Genomic DNA, 21,042 nt, shown 5'->3' on the forward strand with positions numbered 1-21,042 from the left:
ATCCGACATTTTCTGACCCTCCTCCCATTCTTTAAATAACCTTTCTCAGTCTCCTGGCTTTTCCTCTCTCCAGGCCTTCGCACTCGCCTGCCAGGTCTCTCACCTCCGGTCTCACCACACTGTTTCCGCGAGACCCCATGTGTGGCCGTTTCCATCTTCCCCTCCGCTGAGCCTCTCCTCTCCTTCTAAGCCATGCCCCTTCCATCAACAGACACAGACCCACTCCATCCCCAGACAGGAGAAACACCCATCAGCCACTGAGGAAGCATGTGAGGGAGGAGGCACTATGCAAGAACGTTATGACGAAGAAATACCAACACCTGTGAATAATGTACTTTGCTCCCTCTTTTGCACCTGGTAGACACAGGTGGGTGATGGCCATCGCCCCAGGAGAGGCACACCCCACAGCCCAGGACGCAGCCCTCAACAGCAGCCCCCATAGCAAGGCCTGGTGCATGACCCTGCCTCTGGGAATGCTGGGGAGGAGCACAGGGCCCACCCAGTGGGAGCGTCCTGTAGGAATGGCTGTCTCAGAACAGGCCAGCCTGTCAGTTGTCAGCCTGGTGTCACTGACACCAGCAAGTGACCTGTCCTCTCTGTGTCTGGGTTTTCTCATCTGAACATGCAGGTAAGGACGGGCACAGTGGCTCACACCTATAATCCCAGCACTTTGGGAGGCCGAGGCAGGTGGATCACTTGAGCTCAGTAGTGGGAGACTAGCCTGGGCAACGTGGTGAAACTCCGTCTCTCCAAAAAAAAAAAAAAAAAAAAAAAAAAAAAAAAAAAAAGAAAGAAAAATAAATTAGCCAGGCAAGGTGGCGCGTACCTGTGGTCCCAGCTACGTGGGAGGCTGAGGTGGGCAGGATGGCTTGAGCCCGGGAGACAGAGGTTGCCGTGAGCCAAGGTCACACCACTGTACTCCAGCCTGGGTGGCAGAGTAAGACCCTGACTTAAAAAAAAAAAAAATATGCCGGGTGCGGTGGCTCACACCTGTAATCCCAGCACTTTGGGAGGCCGAGGCAGGTGGATCACAAGGTCAGGAGATTGACACCATTCTGGCCAACATGGTGAAACCCCATCTCTACTAAAAATACAAAAATTAGCCAGGTGTGGTGGTGGGTGCCTGTAATCCCAGCTACTCGGGAGGCTGAGGCAGGAGAATCACTTGAACCTGGGAGGCAGAGGTTGTAGTGAGATGAGATCAAGCCACTGCACTCCAGTCTGGGTGACAGAGCGAGACTCTGTTTCCAAAAACAAAAAGAACGTGCAGGTGACAGTGCCTGCCCATGCCTGTCACACAGCAAATGTGTGCTCAAGGTCAGCTGCTATGACCTTCCTTCTCTTGTCAACATGTGGCCACCGCCAGGTGCAGAGGCAGCCTTAGCACTGGACCTAAGCCAAGGTGGTCAATGCAACTAGCTGGAGGGGCCAGGGTTTGAGAGACCCTACAGGAAACAGCTGGCCAGGCCTGGCAGTCGACCAAGTGTGGAAGGGGAAGAAACGCAATGATCTCGGCTGGCTGTGGGGTGGGTGTTCCTCATCAGCCCAGACAAGAAAGTGCCACTTTTAGAGCTCTGAGGAACAGCGCCTGTTAAGGGCAGGTGGAGTGTAGAGGGTCAAAGAGTGGCCCAACAGGCTTGAGTTTGGGAGAGAGGACCTGGCTGGGGCCCGATGGAGGAAGGTCAGGGCACAGGGGCACTGCAGGCTGGATATGTGGGCAGAGAGGGGGCCTGAGAGCTGGCGCAGGGGGCTGGGGGAGGCCCAAGCTCATCCCTTCACTAGCCGACCTCACTAGCCGAACTTTCTGGCCTTTAGTGTCCTTGTCTGTTAATTGGGGCAGGCAGTACCCACCTTGTGGGATGTCAGAGGGGCTGGCCAACAAGTACCTGGTACAGTGGACAACACACGGTCCCTCAGGGCAGGAGGACCAGAGAGCAGGAGAGGAGGGCCAGGCTGGCAGCCTCAAAGGCCATAGATCTCTAACACTAAGACCGGTGAGCTGGGCAGGGGGAGGAAGTCACATCCCATGGGGTGAGGACGAAGATCAAAGGTAAGGAAGCAGAGAAACGTCCAAATCGTTCCTAGAAGAAGTGTCTCAATACCACAGGGAACAAACTGATTTTTTTTTTTTTTGAGACAGTCTTGCTCTGTTGCCCAGGCTGGAATGCAGTGGTGCTATCTCAGCTCACTGCAACCTCCGCCTCCCGGGTTCACGTCCTGTCTCAGCCTCCTGCGTAGCTGGGATTACAGGCATGCACCACCATGCTTGGCTAACTTTTGTATTTTTGGTAGAGACGGGGTTTCACCATGTTGGCCAGGCTGGTCTCAAACTCCTGACTTCAAGTGATCTGCCTGTCTCGGCCTCCCAAAGTGCTGGGATTACAGGCGTGAGCCACCGCGCCCAGCTCCAAACTCATCTTGTCTACACACGGACAAACGTGTACACACATGGCACAAACCAAGCTAGAAGACACTGATTCTCTAGATGGAGGGACTAAGATTTTCTCCTTTTTTCCTTTATCAACATTTTACAATTATTCTCCAAATAACAGGTGCTGCTCTAGTAGTTTTAAAAACGTGTACAAGGTACAGAAATTCCAGTCAAACACAGCAGATGGAGCACACAGGCTTGTTGATATTCCCTCTCGAATAACACAATGAATTAAAAAGACAAGAAAGGAGAGGGAGAAACGGCGAACCAGCCTGGAGGACTGAAGCAGCCGGCCGCGTGAAGACTGACTTGGCACAGGGAAGGCTGAGTTTCAGGAGCCCACAGAAGAGGCACCAACTAGAGATGAGAATTCAGGCCACAGAACTCCAGAGAGGCCTGGACACTGATTCGGCGGCCAGTAAGGGCAGGGTGGGCTGAAAACTTACAGGCCAGGGCAGTGGGACACGTCCCTCCCTTATGGCCTCCTGGGGCCAGGGACACCAGGCACAGCCACAGGGTGACCAGACACCATCCAGAAATAGGGGACTTGGTGGAAAAAAAAAAAAAACTGGGGTGCCCTCAGCCCTCTTCCCAACTCAGCTCCTGATACTGACAGGTCCATGCCCCACAGGAGAGAGCTAGAAGGATTCTTTTCTGGGAAAAATAATGGGACAAAGAGAAAAGTCAACTAGTGGCCTCTAAGCTTGTGGTGAGTAAGCCCCATGCAGATCTCAAACTCTGTGCAGGGTTTAGGGCCCCACTCATGAAAGAAGCATGGTGCTGACCAAGCAGAAAACAAGGCACGTGGAGGAGAGCAAGTGTAGAGAACAGAGGGAAACTCTTTTAAACTACAATGTTCTCAGAGATGACACATTAAGACTGTGTATCCATGAATAAGAACTGGAAGCTTTTATTAAAATATATGAGAATAAGAAACAGCTCTTAGAAATTAAAAATATGGGCCAGGTGCAGTGGCTCACACCTGTAATCCCAGCACTTTGGGAAAACAAGGCGGGCAGATCACTAGGTCAGGAGATCGAGACCATCCTGGCTAACACAGTGAAACCCTGTCTCTACTAAAAAATACAAAAAAATTAGCCGGGCCTGGTGGTGGGCGCCTGTACTTGAGAGGCTGAGGCATGAGGCAGGAGAATGGCGTGAACCCAGGAGGCGGAGCTTACAGTGAGCCGAGATTGCGCCACTGCATTCCAGCCTGGGCAACAGAGTGAGACTCCGTCTCAAAAAAAAAAAAAAAAAAAAAGAAAAGAAAAAGGGAGGCTAAGGCAGGAGAATGGTGTGAACCCAGGTGGCAGAGCTTGCAGTGAGCCGAGATTGCACCACTGCACCCCAGCCTGGGCGACAGAGTGAGACAGACTCTGTCTCAGAAAAAAAAAAAAAAATTGGCCTGGCACGGTGGCTAACGCCTGTAATCCCAGCACTTTGGGAGGCAGAGGTGGGTGGATCACGAGGTCAGGAGATCGAGACCATCCTGGCTAACACGGTGAAACCCCGTCTCTACTAAAAAATACAAAAAATTAGCTGGGCGTGGTGGCAGGCACCTGTAGTTCCAGCTACACGGGAGGCTGAGGCAGGAGAATGGCGTGAACCCAGGAGGTGAAGGTTGCAGTGAGCCGAGATTGTGCCACTTCACTCCAGCCTGGGTGACAAAGCCAGACTCCGTCTCAAAAAAAAAAAAATTTTTTAAATATGACAGATGTTAAGCATGGTGGCACCTGTGGTTCCAACTGCTTGGGAGGCTGAGATGGGAGGATCACTTGAGCCCAGGAGTTTGAGTCCAGACTGGGCAACATAGCAAGACCTCACATCTAAAAAACAAGCAAAAAATAATGGTAGAACTTTGAAAAGTCAATAAAAGGATGAGAAATTAAAAGATGAAGAAATCTCTCAGATATAGGCCAAAAAGGCAAAGTACAAAACATTAAAAGCAAAAATAAGGAAAGCATTAATTTGAGTGATCTAACACATCTTATTAGAAGTCCCAGAAAGAGAAAAGAGGGAAAATATCAAAGAAATAATATGAGAAATTTCCCTCAGCTAACGTCATAAACATACAGACTAAAAGGGTTCAGGGAGCCCAGCACAACGAATGAAAGAAATGGATATCCACTGTTGACCTCAGTGTGAATATGCAAATATCCACTGTTGACCTCAGTGTGAATATGCAAATATCCACTGTTGACCTCAGTGTGAATATGCAACTATCCACTGTTGACATCAGTGTGAATATGCAAATACTGTTTACTGCTGAGCTGATTTGTTTACTCGGGATATATTTGCTTACTTATACAACTTTTCCCTTAGAGTCAGTAGTTTTTCTCATTGCTCTGTTTGCTTGATTTTGTACTTATCTATTACTAAATTCTCCCAAGCTCTGACTATGAAACTCTCTTGGCTCAATGATGCTGTTCGGGGATCCCGTGTCCTGACCCATAGAATAATTCCACATTACTGGGAAATTCAGGAACAATAGGGCTTAGAAAAGAACCTAAATGCCCTCAGAGAGGAGAGAAAACAGGTGACACATGTGAGCCAGGAACTTGTTATATCAGACTTGTGAGACTAGAGGAAAACACGGAGGCTCTCAGAGCCCAGGGGGTGACGCCCAGTCTGAACTTCTAATCAGAAGGTCTCAAACACGCAGGCCCGACGCCCTAAACATCATCACCCACAAACTCCGTCTCAGGAAGCTGTTTTAACAGAGTATAATTTACCACAGGAAGTCAACCAAAGAAGAGGAAGAAGCCATCACAGGAGATGGACAGTGGATGTGGAGTGGATGGACAGCGGCCCAGGAACTGTTAGGGCGAAGTTCCCTTCCTCCCAGTGTTTCCCTTGGTGGAGACGCCGTCTTTCTTTCAGTTCTGCCCTGAGTGCAGCAAGTCTCTCTGGGGCAGGGGGTGCTTCCTGGGGGCCCGCTGTGACCCACTGCTGCTTCCTACTGGGTGAGCAGTTCTAATTCTGCAATCAGGAATGAGGAAGCCCACAGCTCAGAGTTATAAATGACACTGCTTTATGAGTAATGAAAGCGACAGCTTGGTGTCTCTTACTGGTTCTTCTGTCTTATTTCTCAAATAATCCAGATCTTGGCAAGCAAACTAGACAAGAGCTCACAAAAAGACCAGGAGCATCCACAGGCTCTAGGGCTGATCATGTGACTGCTGCTGCCTCCAGCCCTGGGGTGGCACCCTCTGCTGTGGCCTGGGCAGGCAGTGCTCTGACTCCGGAAGGTGACCAGCTGTCTTACAGCCACACTGGTTTTCAGCCAAGGGCTGCTCCGTACAGGCAGGGCTAGCTGCACGTGAGGCCTTAGGAAGAGGCAGCGTGTGGGCCTCACCTCCCTGGAGCAGCCCCTGGCTTTAATTAAGCAGGGTCAGTGGCTGCTACCTGATCCCAAACCACCCAAACCAAGTGCAGCTTCTCTTGAGCACACACAGCTCAGGCAAATTCTCCACTTTCAAGAGAGCCCTCCCATAATTGAGCCTGTGGTCATGGAGGTGTTCTGCCAAGTCTGCGGGAGAACCCTGACCTCCAAGGCTAACAGGTTTCGGGAGGAGGTGTTTAACCTGGCAGTGCCACCTAGGCAAGTATAGCAGAGTTTCGAAGCATAGGCACTGCTCCGTATAAATAAAGCCTTCTTGGAATGCAGCCACATCCATTTGTTTACTATTTTCTGTGGCTGCTTTCATGCTACAACTTCAGAGTTGAGCCGTTGCAACAGAGACCTTACAACCTGCAAAGCCTAAAGTATGTACTCTCTGACTTTTCACAGATACAGTCTGCCAACTCCTGGTCTACATATATATTTATATCTTCTCCATCTTTTTTTAAAGACATGACAGTCTTGCTGTGTCACGCAGGCTGGAGTGCACTTACTCTTCTCAGGTGTGATCATAGCACACTATAGCCCCAAACTCCTGGACTCAGGAGGGCCTCCCACCTCAGCCTCCCAAGTAGCTGGGACTACAGGCGTGTGTCACCATGCCTGGATCTTCCCCATCACTGAAAAATAATCTTGACCCTTCTTCTTCCTTTAGCTACCATTCACTCCATCCATCCGTCTGTCCGTCCTATTCTGTTTCTTTTTTTTTTTTTGAGACGGAGTCTCGTTCTGCAGCCCAGGCTGGAGTACAGTGGCGCGATCTCAGCTCACTGCAAGCTCCGCCTCCCGGGTTCACGCCATTCTCCTGCCTCAGTCTCCCAAGTAGCTGGGATTACAGGTGCCCACCACCATGCCTGGCTAATTTTTTGTATTTTTAGTACAGACGGGGTTTCACCGTGTTAGCCAGGATGGTCTCCATCTTCTGACCTCATGATCCGCCCGCCTCGGCCTCCCAAGGTGCTAGCATTACAGGTGTGAGCCACCACGCCCTGCCCCTATTCTATTTCTCAAAAACAGTGTTTTTTGTTTCACTTTATTTACAAGGCTAGTCATGTGACACAGACAGACTGAAGAAGGAAGAAACAAATCTTAACTGGTTGTGACCAATTAGGTGTAAACACTGATGCACTTCAACTAGCCTCAAAAAAAGTGTCTTCTGTAATCCTAGCACTATCCTAGCACTTTGGGAGGCCAAGGCAGGCAGATTACCTGAGCTCAAGAGTTCAAGACCAGCCTGGACAACATGGTAACCCCGTCTCTTCTAAAAATACAAAAAATTAGCCAGGCACCTGTAGTACCAGCTACTAAGGAAGCTGAGGTAGGAGAACTGCTTGAACCCAGGAGGCAGAGGTTGCAGTGAGCCAAGATCACGCCACTGCACTCCAGCCTGGTTGACAGAAAGGACTCTGTTTCAAAAAAAAAAAAAAAAGCCTTAATATGTTTTTTTTTTTTTTTAATAAAAAATAAAAAAATAGAGCTGGGGGCCGGGTGCAGTGGCTCACGCCTGTAATCCCAGCACTTTGGGAGGCTGAGGCAGGTGGATCACCTGAGGTCAGGAATTCGAGACCAGCCTGGCCAACATGATGAAACCCTGTCTCTACTAAAAATACAAAAAATTAGCTGGGCGTGGTGACACATGTCTGTAATCCCAGCAACTCGGGAGCCTGAGGCAGGAGAATCGCTTGAACCTGGGAGGAGGAGGTTGTAGTGAACCAAGATCGTGCCACCGCACTCCAGCCTGAGCGACAGAGTGAGACTCCATCTCAGGAAAAAAAAAAAAAAAAAAAAAAAAAGAGATGGGGTCTCACTATATTGCCCAGGCTGGTCTTCAACTCCTGGGCGTAAGTGATCCTCCCACCTCAGCCTCCTGAAGTGCTGGGATTACCAGCGTGAGCCACCACACCTGACTTTAATGTTTTTTATACAAGTGATATGTGCACGTGCTTTAAAAACTCAGATAGATGACAGGGCTGGTGAAGACAGCGCCCTCCCCCCCCCCCGCCCCCATGCCAAGTCACACTCCTCAGAGAAAAACTCAGAGAGATGACAGGGCTGGTGAGGACAGCCCCCCAACATCCCAAGTCATGCTCCTCAGAGGCAATAACTGGACTCTTTCAGTTTTCTCCAATGTTAACTTCCATGTTTCTAAATAATACATACATACATTTCTTCTTTGTTCATCAATTTTAGACATTATGAATTAACTTCCTACAATGGAAGGCAAAGCTTTCCCATCACCCTTTCCCTCCCTCCGAAGTCACAGGGTAATTTAAATGGATATCCTGACCTGGGTTGTTTACTCAGGGCATCTCTGCTTACTTACGGAAGTCTCCCCCCAGGTTCATAGTCCTCTTGCTCTGTTTGCTTGGTTCTGTACTTATCTACTACTGATTCCTCCCAAACTCCATGAGACTCTCCCGGCTCACTGATGCTACTCTGGGATTCCTGTCCTTATCCAGAAGACCCCTCCCCACTCTCCTTGCCCCATATCTGTCTCTCAGCTCTAATTTGTCACCAGACTGGGCCACATTTAGAAGTGGGAGGGATGGGGGCTGTCAACAGTGATGCTGACAAAGCAGGTGTGACCAGCACACCAGAGGCCACAGCAGCTTCTCGTTGCAGCTGCCCCACCCTAAGCCCTCAGTTCCTTACAGCAAGGCCCTGCTCAGGCTAGAATTCTCCTCCCCATCCCAGCACTGCTCCCCTTTCCTGAGAGGACGCCTGACCACCCTAAATGAAGTACTGGCCACCCTGGCTCACTATCCTGCTTTATTTTCCTTCTAAGACAAAGGCCAGCAAAGAGTTTCTGTAAATGGCCAGGGAGGAGTTATTTGCCGTGGCCCCTGCTGGAGCTGCTCAGCGCTATGAGATGTGGATGAGTGTGGCTGTGTCTAACAAGACTTTATTGGTGGACGCTGAAACATGAGTTTCATATCATTTTCATGTGTGTAACAAAATATTCTTTTTTTTTTTTTTTTTGAGACGGAGTCTCACTCTGTCGCCCAGGCTGGAGTGCAGTGGCGCAATCTTGGCTCATCGCGGCCTGCGCCTTCTGGGTTCAAGTGATTCTCCTGCCTCAGCCTCCCGAGTAGCTGGGATTATAGGCACATGCCACCATGCCCAGCTAATTTTTGTATTTTTAGTAGAGATGGGGTTTCACCATGTTGTTCAGGCTGGTCTCGAACTCCTGACCTCGTGATCCGCCCGCCTTGGCCTCCCAAAGTGTTGGGATTACAGGCGTGAGCCACCACACCCGGCTTTTTTTTTTTTTTTTTTTTGAGCCAGAGTCTTGCTCTGTTGCCCAGGCTGGAGTGCAGTGGCACAATCTCAGCTCACTGCAACCTCCATATCCCGGGTTCAAGCCATTCTCCTGCTTCAGCCTCCCTGAGTAGCTGGGATTACAGGTATGCGCCACTATGCCCTGCTAATTTTTGTATTTTTATTAGAGACGGGGTTTCACCATGTTGGCCAGGCTGGTTTCGAACTCCTGACCTGAGGTGATCTGCCCATCTTGGCCTCCCAAAGTGCTGGGATTATAGGCATGAGCCACAATGCCCGAGCTTCCTTTGATTTTTTTTTCCCCAACCATTTAAAAGGTAAAGGTAAAACCAGCCAGGCACAGTGGCTCACACCTATAATCCCAGCACTTTGGGAGGCCAAGGTGGGTGGATTGCTTGAGCCCAGGAGTTTGAAACCAGCCTGGGCAATGTGGTGAAACCCCATCTCTACAAAAAAAATACAAAAATAAATTAGCCGGGCATGGTGGCACGCACCTGTAGTGCCAGCTACTTGGGAAGCTAAGGCGGGAGGATCACTTGGGACCGGGAGGCAGAGACTCCAGTGAGCCGAGATCATGCCACTGCACTCCAGCCTGGGCGATAGGGTGAGACCTTGTCTCAAAAAACTAAAATAAAACATAATGTAAAACCATTCTTCACTCACAGGCCACACGGAAAACGACATGACCTGCAGGCCGAGGTTTGCTAACCTGTATGTATCTCCCACTTCCTAATGAGGCGTCACCTGGGGACACTGCGGGCCATGTGCTCCTCTCAGAGCTGAACCGTGAGGAGCTGGGAGGCCGGCTCCGCCCTGTCCTCCCTCTCGCCCCAGCCCCATCCTTGTTCACCCTTCTGTCCTGACTCAAGGCCCTGAGGCTCCAGCCATCTTGCCACACTGCCCCCTCCCTCTGTGTCATCTCCTAGCATCCCCGCCAGGGCTGAGGGGACGTTTCAGGAAAAACTTTGAGAACGGACGGTACCACGAATGACAATGATGTATTTCCTTCAAGCTGAAGACCCTAAAGTGAAGCATGTCTCAGGACTGTAGGTCAGATACTGCATATCTTTCCTGCCTGGCCGTTTTGTGGCCTGGAGCCACCCTGCTGACAGTGCGGCCTTATGCTGCAATGCCACCCGCATCTCTAGCATGGGATCAGTCTTCTTTTCCCAACATATTGCCACTCAAAACACTCTGACATGTACCAACCTAAAATTAACTTTACTTTAACTCAGAATGAGAAAATGCAGGCACAAGACAGTCAAAATTCTTTTTTTTTTGAGACGGAGTCTCGCTCTGTCACCCAGGCTGCAGTGCAGTGGTGTGATCTCAGCTCACTGCAAGCTCCGCCTCCAGGGTTCATGCCATCCTCCTGCCTCAGCCTCCCAAGTACAGTAGCCTCCGGGACTATAGGCGCCTGCCACCACACCCGCCTAATTTTTTGTATTTTTAGTAGAGACGGGGTTTCACCGTATTAGTCAGGATGGTCTCAATCTCCTGACCTACAGATCTGCCTGCTTCGGCCTCCCAAAGTGCTGGGATTACAGACGTGAGCCACTGTGCCCGACCTTTTTTTTAAGACAGGGTCTCACTCTTGTCACCCAGACTGGAGTGCAGTGGCACAATCATGGCTCACTGCAGCCTCAACCTCCCAAGTTCAAGTGATCCTCCTACCTCGGCCTCCAAAGTAGCTGGAACCAGAGGTGTACGACATCACATCTGGCTAATTTTTAAAAAAATTTTAATAGAGACAGGATCTCACTATGTTGCCCAGGCTGGTCTCAAATTTCTGGGCTCAATTAATCCACCCACCTCAGCTTCCCAAAGTGCTGGGATTACAGGCATGAGCCACTGCACCCAATCTCCAAATTCTTCAACCTCACACCCCATGGGAGTGCCCTCCTCACTTCTCACATGGGGTGGATTTTTACGGCTCACTTCTTCATCAGAAATCCCCAACTACGGCCATCCTCAGACACTGCCCGCGGCACGCCTGCAGTACTGCCTGGCGTACTGGCCCATCACAGCTTTGGTACATACTTGAAGCGGACCTTCTCCTCCATGTCCAGGGGCGGATCCTGTGTGATGAGGCTCACCAGCTCCTCCATGCACTGCTGCCTGCACAGGAAGTCCAGCAGCTTCTGGTTCTGAGCCTTACACTCCTGCAAGATGTCATCTTCATCCATTAACTCCTGCAGCGTCACATGCTCCTTGTCCAGCAGCTTGTCAACATGGGACGTGGTGTTCAAGTCAAACTTCCAGAACATCGTGACGGCCGCGGAGCTGCAAACGAGGGCAAAGGGGTCACGTCTCTCACCTTTGCAAATCCACCTTCAGCAACACTAGACCCAAGTCCAAAGGGGTCACGTCTCTCACCTCTGCAGATCCACCCTCAGCAACACTAGACCCAAGTCCCAGAAGTCCATCCGCAGCATGAACACACAAGATTCCCAGAGCTCAGGATGGTGGGGGCCCTCCCCAGTAACCATTCCCATCAGACCTCTCCAGGTTGGGCTCACAAAGTTAGCACAGACTTCCCAGCTGCTCAACAGCTCTGAGGCTGCACCCCCAACTCCAGGACCTGCCTCTCCAGGTTCTCCTCTGGGCTAACCCCATTTTGCCCTCCTTCCCCACACTGTCCCCCACGCACCAGCGTGCTCAACATGCCCCTCAATGCTCTTGCTTGCTCTGTAGTTCTGTTAGGCGAATGCACCCAGATGTCTCTCCCATGTGTCAGGGATGCCTTCTGTCCTGAGTGAACACTGGACCTCTCCCCTCTGAAAGTCTCACATTTGTGAACAAACTCAGCAAGTCAAAATCAAGACAGCTGATGCTGCCTGATCCTGCGCTCACTCCTCTGCCACCCCCAGCCACCCGGCCCATCCACTCATTGTCCCCATCTTGCTGAATCACACCCAGGGTTATCTCTGAAGCAGGCACCTCCTCACACGTACACCAACTGGGCACTAGGTCTTGCCACAGGCACCTGAGGAATCACCACTGATCCAGCCCCTCCTCTGCTTCCCAAACATCCCAGCTCTTGCTATCCCTGTCTGGACAGTCCTCCCGCATGTCATTCTGTAGGCCAGGGCTGCTTAGCAACAAAGTCTTCACTATTCTGACAGAAAGTGAAAACATAAAGCCTACATCTTTAACAAAGTTAAAACTTTATTGTGAGATTTTAAATCTTTTCAATGTTACTTGAAACATTTAAAAAGTTATAGTAATAGTAGATGGAATTTATCTTATCTAATATTTTTACTTAGAAAAATAAAAGGCTGATCACAGATGTAAATGCCCAGGTTTGTCTGACTGTAAAGCCGGTGCTGCCCTAGGACCCCTGACACGGGAGCCTCCACCATCCAGCCATACCCCCACAGCCTCTGGCTTTTGCTAATTCAAACTCACTTGATGTCTGCACATCTCATCTCAGCTCCAAAACCTCTCCTGGCCCCAGATACCTACCTGGCTGCTTTCTGCCACCAGGTCCTCTGGGCACCTCCTGGGTCTCCTGGACCCCATCCGCACTACAAGGACACTGCATTTTTCTTCCCATGCAGGCGGCACTTTCCTACTTGTACCCTTCTGCACAGGCTCCCCAGCACGCACCAGCTACAGCTAAGGGTGTGGCCCTGCAGCTTCCGACCTATACATACCACTGGGGTGGGCACTGCTCATGGACTTAGATGTGAAGAGCCCAGAGCTGGAGCTCTTAAGGCCCCAAAATGAAGCTGCTTTGACTTTCAGCACAAGGGACTCCATATATACACTGACACTACCAGTTTTGATTTTGGGGTGGGGGGGTTTCGTTTTTGTTTGTTTGTTTTTTTGTAGAGACAGGGATTCACTATGTTGCCCAGGTTGGCCTCCAACTGCTGAGCTCAAGCAATCTGCCCACCTTGGCCTCCCAAAGTGCTAGGATTACAGGCATTGAGCCACCAAGCCTGGTCCACAATCAGTTTTCCTTCTAGGTCTTAAGATCTTCCTTATTCTTCTTGTAAGGGCTGTGGATAGATATTTATGAGTGGTAGCAGCAAACTTCAGAGGACCAGAAATAATGATTCCTAAAACGACTTTCAGGAAAAGATGGCTGCCTCCACACACATATCAGATGCTCCTCTCTCTGAAATGCACTACGAGATGTCTCACGTACTTGGATGACACACAATCCAGGGAAAGAAGTGAATCCAACCTTGTCAAAGCTTTTTTTTTTTTTTTTTTTTTTTTTTTTGCCAAAATCAGAACTTGCAAGATAGGGCAGTTACAGGTGACTTCTGGACGGTCCTGTTTCTAGCCACAGAGAAGGTGGAAGCCTGGGTGGATTACAAGAGACCATCGACGAAATAGGATCCTGCTAGAAGAGTTTTTCTAGTAGGATAATTTAAAACAACTGGATTAATCCAAAAGACCAAAACTAATAATAAAAATACAAGGAGATAAGCAACAAAAACAGAGGAGACAAAATAAAAAAAACAGCAAGATACCAGACATAAACTCAACCATTTCAGTAAGTGCAATAAATGCAAATAGTCATTTCAATTAAAGACAAACATTGTCAGACTGGATTTTATTTTTAAAGATGGTGTTTCGCCATGTTGTCCAGGCTGGAGTGCAGTGCCACAATCATAGCTCACTGCAGGCTCAAGCAGTCCTCCCACCTCAGCCTTCCAAGCAGCTAGGAGTACAACCAAGCAACACCATGACCAGCTAATGTTGCTAATGTTTAAATTTTTTTTTTTTTTTTTTTTTTTTTTGAGACGGAGTCTCACTCTGTAGCCCAGGCTGGAGTGCAGTGGCACGATCTTGGCTTACCGCAACCTTTGCCTCCCGGGTTCAAGTGATTCTCCTGCCTCAGCCTCCCGAGTAGCTGGGATTACAGGCATGCGCCACCATGCCCAGCTGATTTTTTGTATTTTTAGTAGAGATGGGGTTTCACCATACTGGTCAGGCTGGTCTCGAACTCCTGACCTCGTGATCCGCCCACCTAGGCCCCCCAAAGTGCTGGGATTACAGGGGTGAGCCACCGCACCTGGCCTATGTTTAAATTTTTTATAGAGATGGGGTCTCACTATGTTGCCCAGGCTGGTCTTGAACTCTAGGCCTCAAGCGCCTTGGCCTCCCAAAGTGTCGGGATTACAGATGTGAGCCACTGCATCTGGCCTGAATTTCTTTTTTTTTTTTTTTTTTTTCGAGACGGAGTTTTGCTCTCTCACCCAGACTGGAGTACAGTGGCACGACCTTGGCTCACTGCAATCTCCACCTCCTGGGGTCAAGCGATTCTCCTGCCTCACCCTCCTGAGTAGCTGGGATTACAGGAGTGTGCCACCACGCCCAGCTAATTTTTGTATTTTTAGTAGAGATGGGGTTTCACCATGTTGGTCAGGCTGGTCTGGAACTCCTGACCTTGTGATCTGTCCGCCTCGGCCTCCCAAAGTGCTGGGATTACAGGTGTGAACCACTGCACTTGGCCCTGAATTTCTTTCTTTTTTTTTTTTTTTTTTTTTTTTTGAGATGGAGTCTCGCTGTGTCACCCAGGTTGGAGTGCAGTGGCGCGATCTCAGCTCACTGCAAGCTCCACCTCCCGGGTTCACGCCATTCTCCTGCCTCAGCCTCTCCGAGTAGCTGGGACTACAGGTGCCCGCCACCACGCCCGGCTAATTTTTTTTGTATTTTTAGTAGAGACGGGGTTTCACTGTGGTCTCGATCTCCTGACCTCGTGATCCGCCCGCCTCGGCCTCCCAAAGTGCTGGGATTACAAGCGTGAGCCACCGCGCTCAGCCCCCTGAATTTATTATGTTGACACATATTTAGGATTGTTCGGTCTTCTCTTTTTTTTTGAGACGGAGTTTCACTCTTATTGCCCTGGCTGGAGTGCAATGGTGCAACTTTGGCTCACTGCAACCTCTGCCTCCTGAGTTCAAGCGGTTCTCCTGCCTCAGCCTCCCAGGTAGCTGGGATTACAGGCATGTGCCACCTCGCTCAGCTAATTTTTTGTATTTAGTAGAGACAGGGTTTCACCATGTTGGCCAGGCTGGTCTTGAACTCCTGACCTCAGGCGATCCACCTGCCTCAGCCTCCCAAAGTGCTGGGAATACAGGTGTGAACCACCACGCCTGGCCTGTTATATCTTCTTGATGATTAATTCTTTGATCATTTTGAAATGTCCTTCATGATCTCTGGCAATATACCTTGTTTTGAAGTCAGCTTTGTCTGATATTAACATAGTACACCAATCTCACCATTCTTGTGATTAATGTTTGGTATGTCCTTTAACATCCTTTGACTTTCAACCTACTTGTGTCTTTATATTTAAAATGTTTCTCTTGAAAAACAGCATATGGGCTGGGCATGGTGGCTCCCGCCTGTAATCCCAGCACTTTGGGAGGATGAAGCAGGTGAATCACCTGAGGTCAGGAGTTTGAGACCAGCCTGACCAACATGGTGAAACCCCATCTCTAATAAAAACACAAAAATTAGCCAGGCGTGATGGTGGGTGCCTGTGATCCCAGCTACTTGGGAGGCTGAGGCAGGAGAATCGCCTGAACCCGAGAGGCAGAGGTTGTAGTAAGCCGATATCATACCACTGCACTCTGGCCTAGGTGACAGTGAGAGACTCCATCTCAAAAAAAAAGAAAAAAGAAAAAAATCTCTGCGTAACAAGAACATTTCTATGTTTCTATCAGCTCTCCCCACATCCTAAGACACTCAAAAATGATCACATCAGGCTGGGCACAGTGGCTCATGCCTGTAATCCCAGCATTTTGCGGGGCCAAGGCGGGCAGATCACTTGAGGTCAGGAGTTCGAGACCAGCCTGGCCAACCCCATCTCTACTAAAAATATCAAAATTAGCCAGGCATGGTGGTGCACATCTGAAATCCCAACTACTTGGGAGAATCACTGGAACCCAGGAAGTGGAGGGTGCAGTGAGCCGAGATCATGCCACTACACTCCAGCCTGGGCGACAGAGTGAGACTCCATCTCAAAAAAACAAAAACAAAAACAAAAAAAGATCACATCAGAGGCATCCTTTAAGAGTTCACTGCAATGGCACTGGTTTAGTTACAGCTAATTTCACTGTCAAAGAAACTGGTATAAACTGACTCCAGAACATTTACTAAGATAATATTATATACTTCTTTTTTCCAATTTTTCTCCTATCTGCACAACTATACCCTATCCTCCAAACAGATGCTAGCATCTTCCTGGTTGGCCCCTACCTACAGGGAAGGCCTTCCATTTCCTTCCCTACATGACCTCAAGGTCAGCATTGGCAGCATCTTCAGAACAAACAAGTGGTCATGGCCCGGCTTGTTGGTTTAAGGAATTTCTGGTTACATCGGGAGTCTCAACAGAGCTTAAGGATTCCTCTCACATCCTGACTCCCATCTTCAGTGGTCCATCTGGGATGTGAAGCACAGTATGATCAACATCTTAGATTCTTACCCAATGCTAAATGAAAGGAACTTGAAGTTCAGCTTCTTTACTTTTTCAGGATGGCATATCCGTCAGACAGAAGGTAGATTTCAACAGAATGTTGCCCATATGATCATATAGTTCCATGAAAGAGCCCTTTAAAAAACAACATTCTGTGATAGAGACTGTTGCTAAGAGAGAATTAGAATCTGAAATGCCCTATTACCTGTCTAGCCACAATTTTTTTTTCTTTTTCTTTTTTTTTTTTGAGATGGAGTCTCACTCTGTCCCCACGCTGGAGTGCAGTGGCACAATCTCAGGTCACCGCAACTTCCGCTTCCCGGGTTCAAGCGATTTTCCTGCCTCAGCCTCCTGAGTAGCTGGGACTACAGGCGCCTGCCACCACACCCAGCTAACTTTCGTATTTTTATTAGAGACTGGGTTTCAGCATATTGGCCAGGCTGCTCTTGAACTCCTGACCTTGTGATCTGCCCGCCTCGGCCTCCCAAAATGCTGGGATTATAGGCGTGTGCCACTGTGCCTGGCCCTTTTTAAAAAATTTACATGTATTTTTGAGACAGGTTCCTGCTCTGTGAGCCAGACTGGAGTGTAGAGGCCTGAACATAGCCACCGCAGTCTTGAACTCCTGGGCTTAAGCAACCCTCCCATCTCGGCCTCCCAAAGTGCTGAAATTACAGGCATGAGCCACCTTGTCCAGGATTTAGTCTTTTTTTTTTTTTTTTTTGAGATAGGGTCTTGCTCTGTTGCCAAGGCTGGAGTGCAGTGGTAGGATTTTGGCACACTGCAGCCTCAACCTCCCAGGCTTAAGGGATCCTCCCTCTTCAGGCTCCCAAGTAGCTGGGACCACAGGCATGCACTGCCACACCCAGCTAATTTTTGTACTTTTTTTGTAGAGACAAGGTTTTGCCATGTTACCCAAGCTGACTGTTTTTTTCTTTTTTTAATCCTAAAAAAATTTTTTATAGAGACCACATCTTGCCATGTTGCCCAGGCTGGTCTTGAACACCTGGGCTCAAGCGATCCACCTGCCTCAGCCTCCCAAGGTGCTGGGATTACAGCATAAGCCACTGGTGCCCAGCCACTGTTTTTTTCTTTAAAGATTTATGATCAAAGTCCTAGCTCTGCGGTGTGAGCTGAGGCCACTCACATGATCTCTCATGCCTTATTTCCTCACCTGTAAAATGCAGCATCAACATCCCCTGTGGGGAGGATGACGAAGTTATTCCACATAAAGGCTCTAGAACGTTCCCAGCACATTTCATTCTCAAAGATCCTCAGTGTAAAGAGATGGAAACAGAGATAAGGTCACTGTCCCACAGAGGGTGTGCTCTATGGCGGCCCAACCTGTGCCCTCATACCTCTCTTCCCTCCTCCACCTTCAGGACATCACACTGGCAGCTCAACTCCAACGTGGTGGGAGTATTAACGCCATGGAAATCAGCAAGTGTTACAAACCAGGAGGTTTTTTCCTCCCCAGAAAGCCCGTTGTTAAACATTTACCAACATACCACTGGATAGGCTGAATGCTTGCTTTCCATTTGGCCCGGAAAAAAATGGCAACGTGAGCCCGTGAAGCACAATGAATATTTGTACAACCAAGGAACAAACAAGACTATGTCGATCCTGAGCATAGTCCACCGGGGAAAAAAAACCAGGATAAAAAGTCTAACTTTAAAAAGAGGGTGGAGTGGGACAAAGAAGTTAGGTAAAAATCCAAAATCAGAAGTGAAAAGAGGCACGTGGCTCGTGCTTGTAATCCCAACAATTCAGGAGGCCGAGGCTGAGGCCGAGGGTCACTTGAGCCCAGAGTTCAAGACAAGCCTGGGCAACATAGCAAGACCCCAGCTCTACAAAAAAAGTTTTAAAAATTAGCTGGGCATGGTGGTGTGCGACTATCGTCTCAGCTACTCGGCAGTCTGAGGCAGGGGGATCGCTTGAGCCCAGGAGGTTGAGGCTGCAGTGAGCTATGATCGTACCCCTTCACTCCAGCCTTGGTGATAGAGCAAGACTCTGTCTCAAAAATAAATAAATGATTTTAATTTAATACATACATAAAGTTCTCAAAGGCAGCTTCTTCCCAAAAACAGTAGTAAGGTACCGTGGAAGAGCAGGACAGATAGGGAGAGAGGGCCTGGATCCACACCCTCCACCTGTGTGACTGTAGGCAGGTGTGCGAGAAAGTTTACTTGTCCCCAGTTTCCAGTTTCTCTTTCTTCAACAGAATAGCGGTCAGCTGGGTACATGGCCACCCTCCTTCAGCCTAACTTTTCCAGCCTTCCTTACAGCCAGCTATCATCATGTGGCTAAACTCTGGTCAATTGGTTGGGAGCAGAAGTGACACTGGAACCTCAACCTCTTACTGTTGTGAGCTTCCTTGGTTCTGGTTTTTCCGCCTGGTGGGAAACCAAAAACCATAAAGACCCTTCTAGATCCACGAGTGGAAGTCACAAGCTGAGGAAGGCCACCTGGCAGACCAGACTGTTAGAGGAGAAAGAAATGTGCTTGCACCTTGCTCAAGCCACTGTTCTTTGGGGCCTCCTTGCTGCAGAAGCTCGGTTTGTACCTTACTACAATTTGAGCAAGGTTCTTTACTTCTCTGAGTCTATGGCTTGAATATATAACCACTCTAAAACTCATGTTAAAACTTAAGGCCGGGCGTAGTGGCTCACGCCTGTAATCCCTGCACTTTGGGAGGTCGAGGCAGGTGGATCACCTGAGGTCAGGAGTTTGAGACCAGCCTGGCCAACATGGCAAAACCCCATCTCTACTAAAAATATAAAATTAGCTGGGTGTGGTGGCGGGCACCTGTAATCCCAGCTACTTGGGAGGCTGAGGCAGGAGAATCGCTTGAACCCAGCGGGCAGAGGTTGCAGTGAGCAGAGACTGCACCATTGCACTCCAGCCTGGGAGACAGAGCAAGACTCCAGCTAAAAAAAAAAAAAAACCTTGTCTGGGCGCAGTGGCTCATGCCTGTAATCCCAGCACTTTGGGAAGCCGAGGCGGGCGGATCACCTGAGGTCAGGAGATTGAGACCATCCTGGCTAACACGGTGAAACCCTGTTTCTACTAAAAATACAAAAAATTAGCCTGGCGTGGTGGCGAGCGCCTGTAGTCCCATCTACTCAGGAGGCTGAGGCAGGAGAATGGCATGAATCAGGGAGGTGGAGCTCGCAGTGAGCCTAGATTGAGTCACTGCACTCCAGCCTGGGAGACAGAGCAAGACTCCGTCTCAAAAAAAAAAAAAAAAAAAAAAAAAAGCTGGCTGTGGTGGCTCATGCCTGTAATCCCAGCACTTTGGGAGGCCAAGGCAGGCGGATCACCTGAGGTCAGGAGTTCAAGACCAGCCTGGCCAACATGGTGAAACCCTGTCTCTACTAAAAATAAAAATATTAGCCAGGCATGGTGGCAGGCGCCTGTAATCCCAGCTACTCGGGAGGCTGAGGCAGGAGAATCGCTTGAACCTGGGAGGCAGAGGTTGCAGTGAGCCGAGATAGCACCATTGCACTCCAGCCTAGGGGACAAGAGCGAGACTTCATCTCAAAAAAGGAAAAAAAAAACAAACTTAATCCCTGGCTGGGTGGCTCACGCCTGTAATCCCGGCATTTTGGGAGGCCAAGGCAGGTGGATCACCTGAGGTTAGGAGTTTGAGACCAGCCTAGCCAACATGGTGAAACTCCATCTCTACTAAAAATACAAAAATTAGCCGGATGTGATGGTAGTACATGTCTATAATCCCAGCTACTCGGGAGGCTGAGGCACAAGAATTGCTTGAACCTGGGAGGCGGAGGCTGCAGTCAGTCTAGACCGCACCATTGCACTTCAGCCTGGGTGACAGCGTGAGATTCTGTCTCCAAAACAAAACAAAACAAAACAAAACTTAATCCCAATGTGACAGTATTGAAAGGTAGGGCCTTTAAGAGGTAATTGGATCATGAGAGCTCTGCCCTCAAGAATGGATTAATCCATTCGTGAATTAATGAGTTATCGTGGGAGTGGAACTGGTGGCTTTATAAGAAGAGGTTAGGTACGGCAGCTCAGGCCTGTGATCCCAGAACTATGGGAGGCTAAAGGCAGGAGGCTCACTTGAGGCCAGGACTTTGAGACCGGCCTGCTAGACATGGCAAGACCCTGTCTCTATGGAAAACAAAACAAAACAAAATTAGCTGAGCCTGGTGCTGTGCTCCTATAGTCCCTGCTACTCAGGAGGCTGAGGTAGGAGGATCGCTTGAGCCCAGGAGGCTGAAGCTGCAGTGAGCCACGATTGTGCCCCTGCACTTCCAGCTTAGGCAACAGAGTGACACCCCATCTCTTAAAATAAAACAAAACAAAAAAAAAAAAAAAAAGGAAGAAAGACCTGAGCTACTACATTACTCAGCTCCCTTGCCATGTGATGCCCCACGCCACCTTGGGCCACCACAGTGTCCCCAGCAGCAAGAAGGCCCCCACCAGATATGCCTCTCAACCTTGGACTTCTCAGCCTCCATAACCATATGAAAT

The 21,042-nt window shown here is 49.2% G+C and overlaps 1 protein-coding gene across 16 annotated transcripts in view; it reads right to left on the reverse strand.

Annotated features, from left to right (window-relative positions):
- PPP6R2 (protein phosphatase 6 regulatory subunit 2) overlaps positions 1-21,042 on the reverse strand; it is a 98,694-nt gene that overhangs the window by 37,088 nt on the left and 40,564 nt on the right. For 6 of the 16 annotated variants that reach the window (XM_030815286.1, XM_030815283.1, XM_030815274.1 and 3 more), the window contains 2 exons: positions 16,555-16,680; positions 11,151-11,393 (listed from right to left, as the gene is read on the reverse strand). In XM_030815286.1, coding sequence (XP_030671146.1) covers positions 11,151-11,377 — 227 coding nt within the window. In that variant the 5' untranslated portion in view covers positions 11,378-11,393; positions 16,555-16,680. Of the gene's footprint in view, positions 1-11,150; positions 11,394-13,263; positions 13,812-16,554; positions 16,681-17,719; positions 18,328-21,042 lie in introns of those variants that run through there. The other 10 variants (XM_030815285.1, XM_030815284.1, XM_030815282.1 and 7 more) reach the window with 4 other exon arrangements.

This window comes from Nomascus leucogenys, chromosome 7b (assembly GCF_006542625.1).
Source record: "Nomascus leucogenys isolate Asia chromosome 7b, Asia_NLE_v1, whole genome shotgun sequence".
In the NCBI taxonomy this organism is placed as follows: domain Eukaryota; kingdom Metazoa; phylum Chordata; class Mammalia; order Primates; family Hylobatidae; genus Nomascus; species Nomascus leucogenys.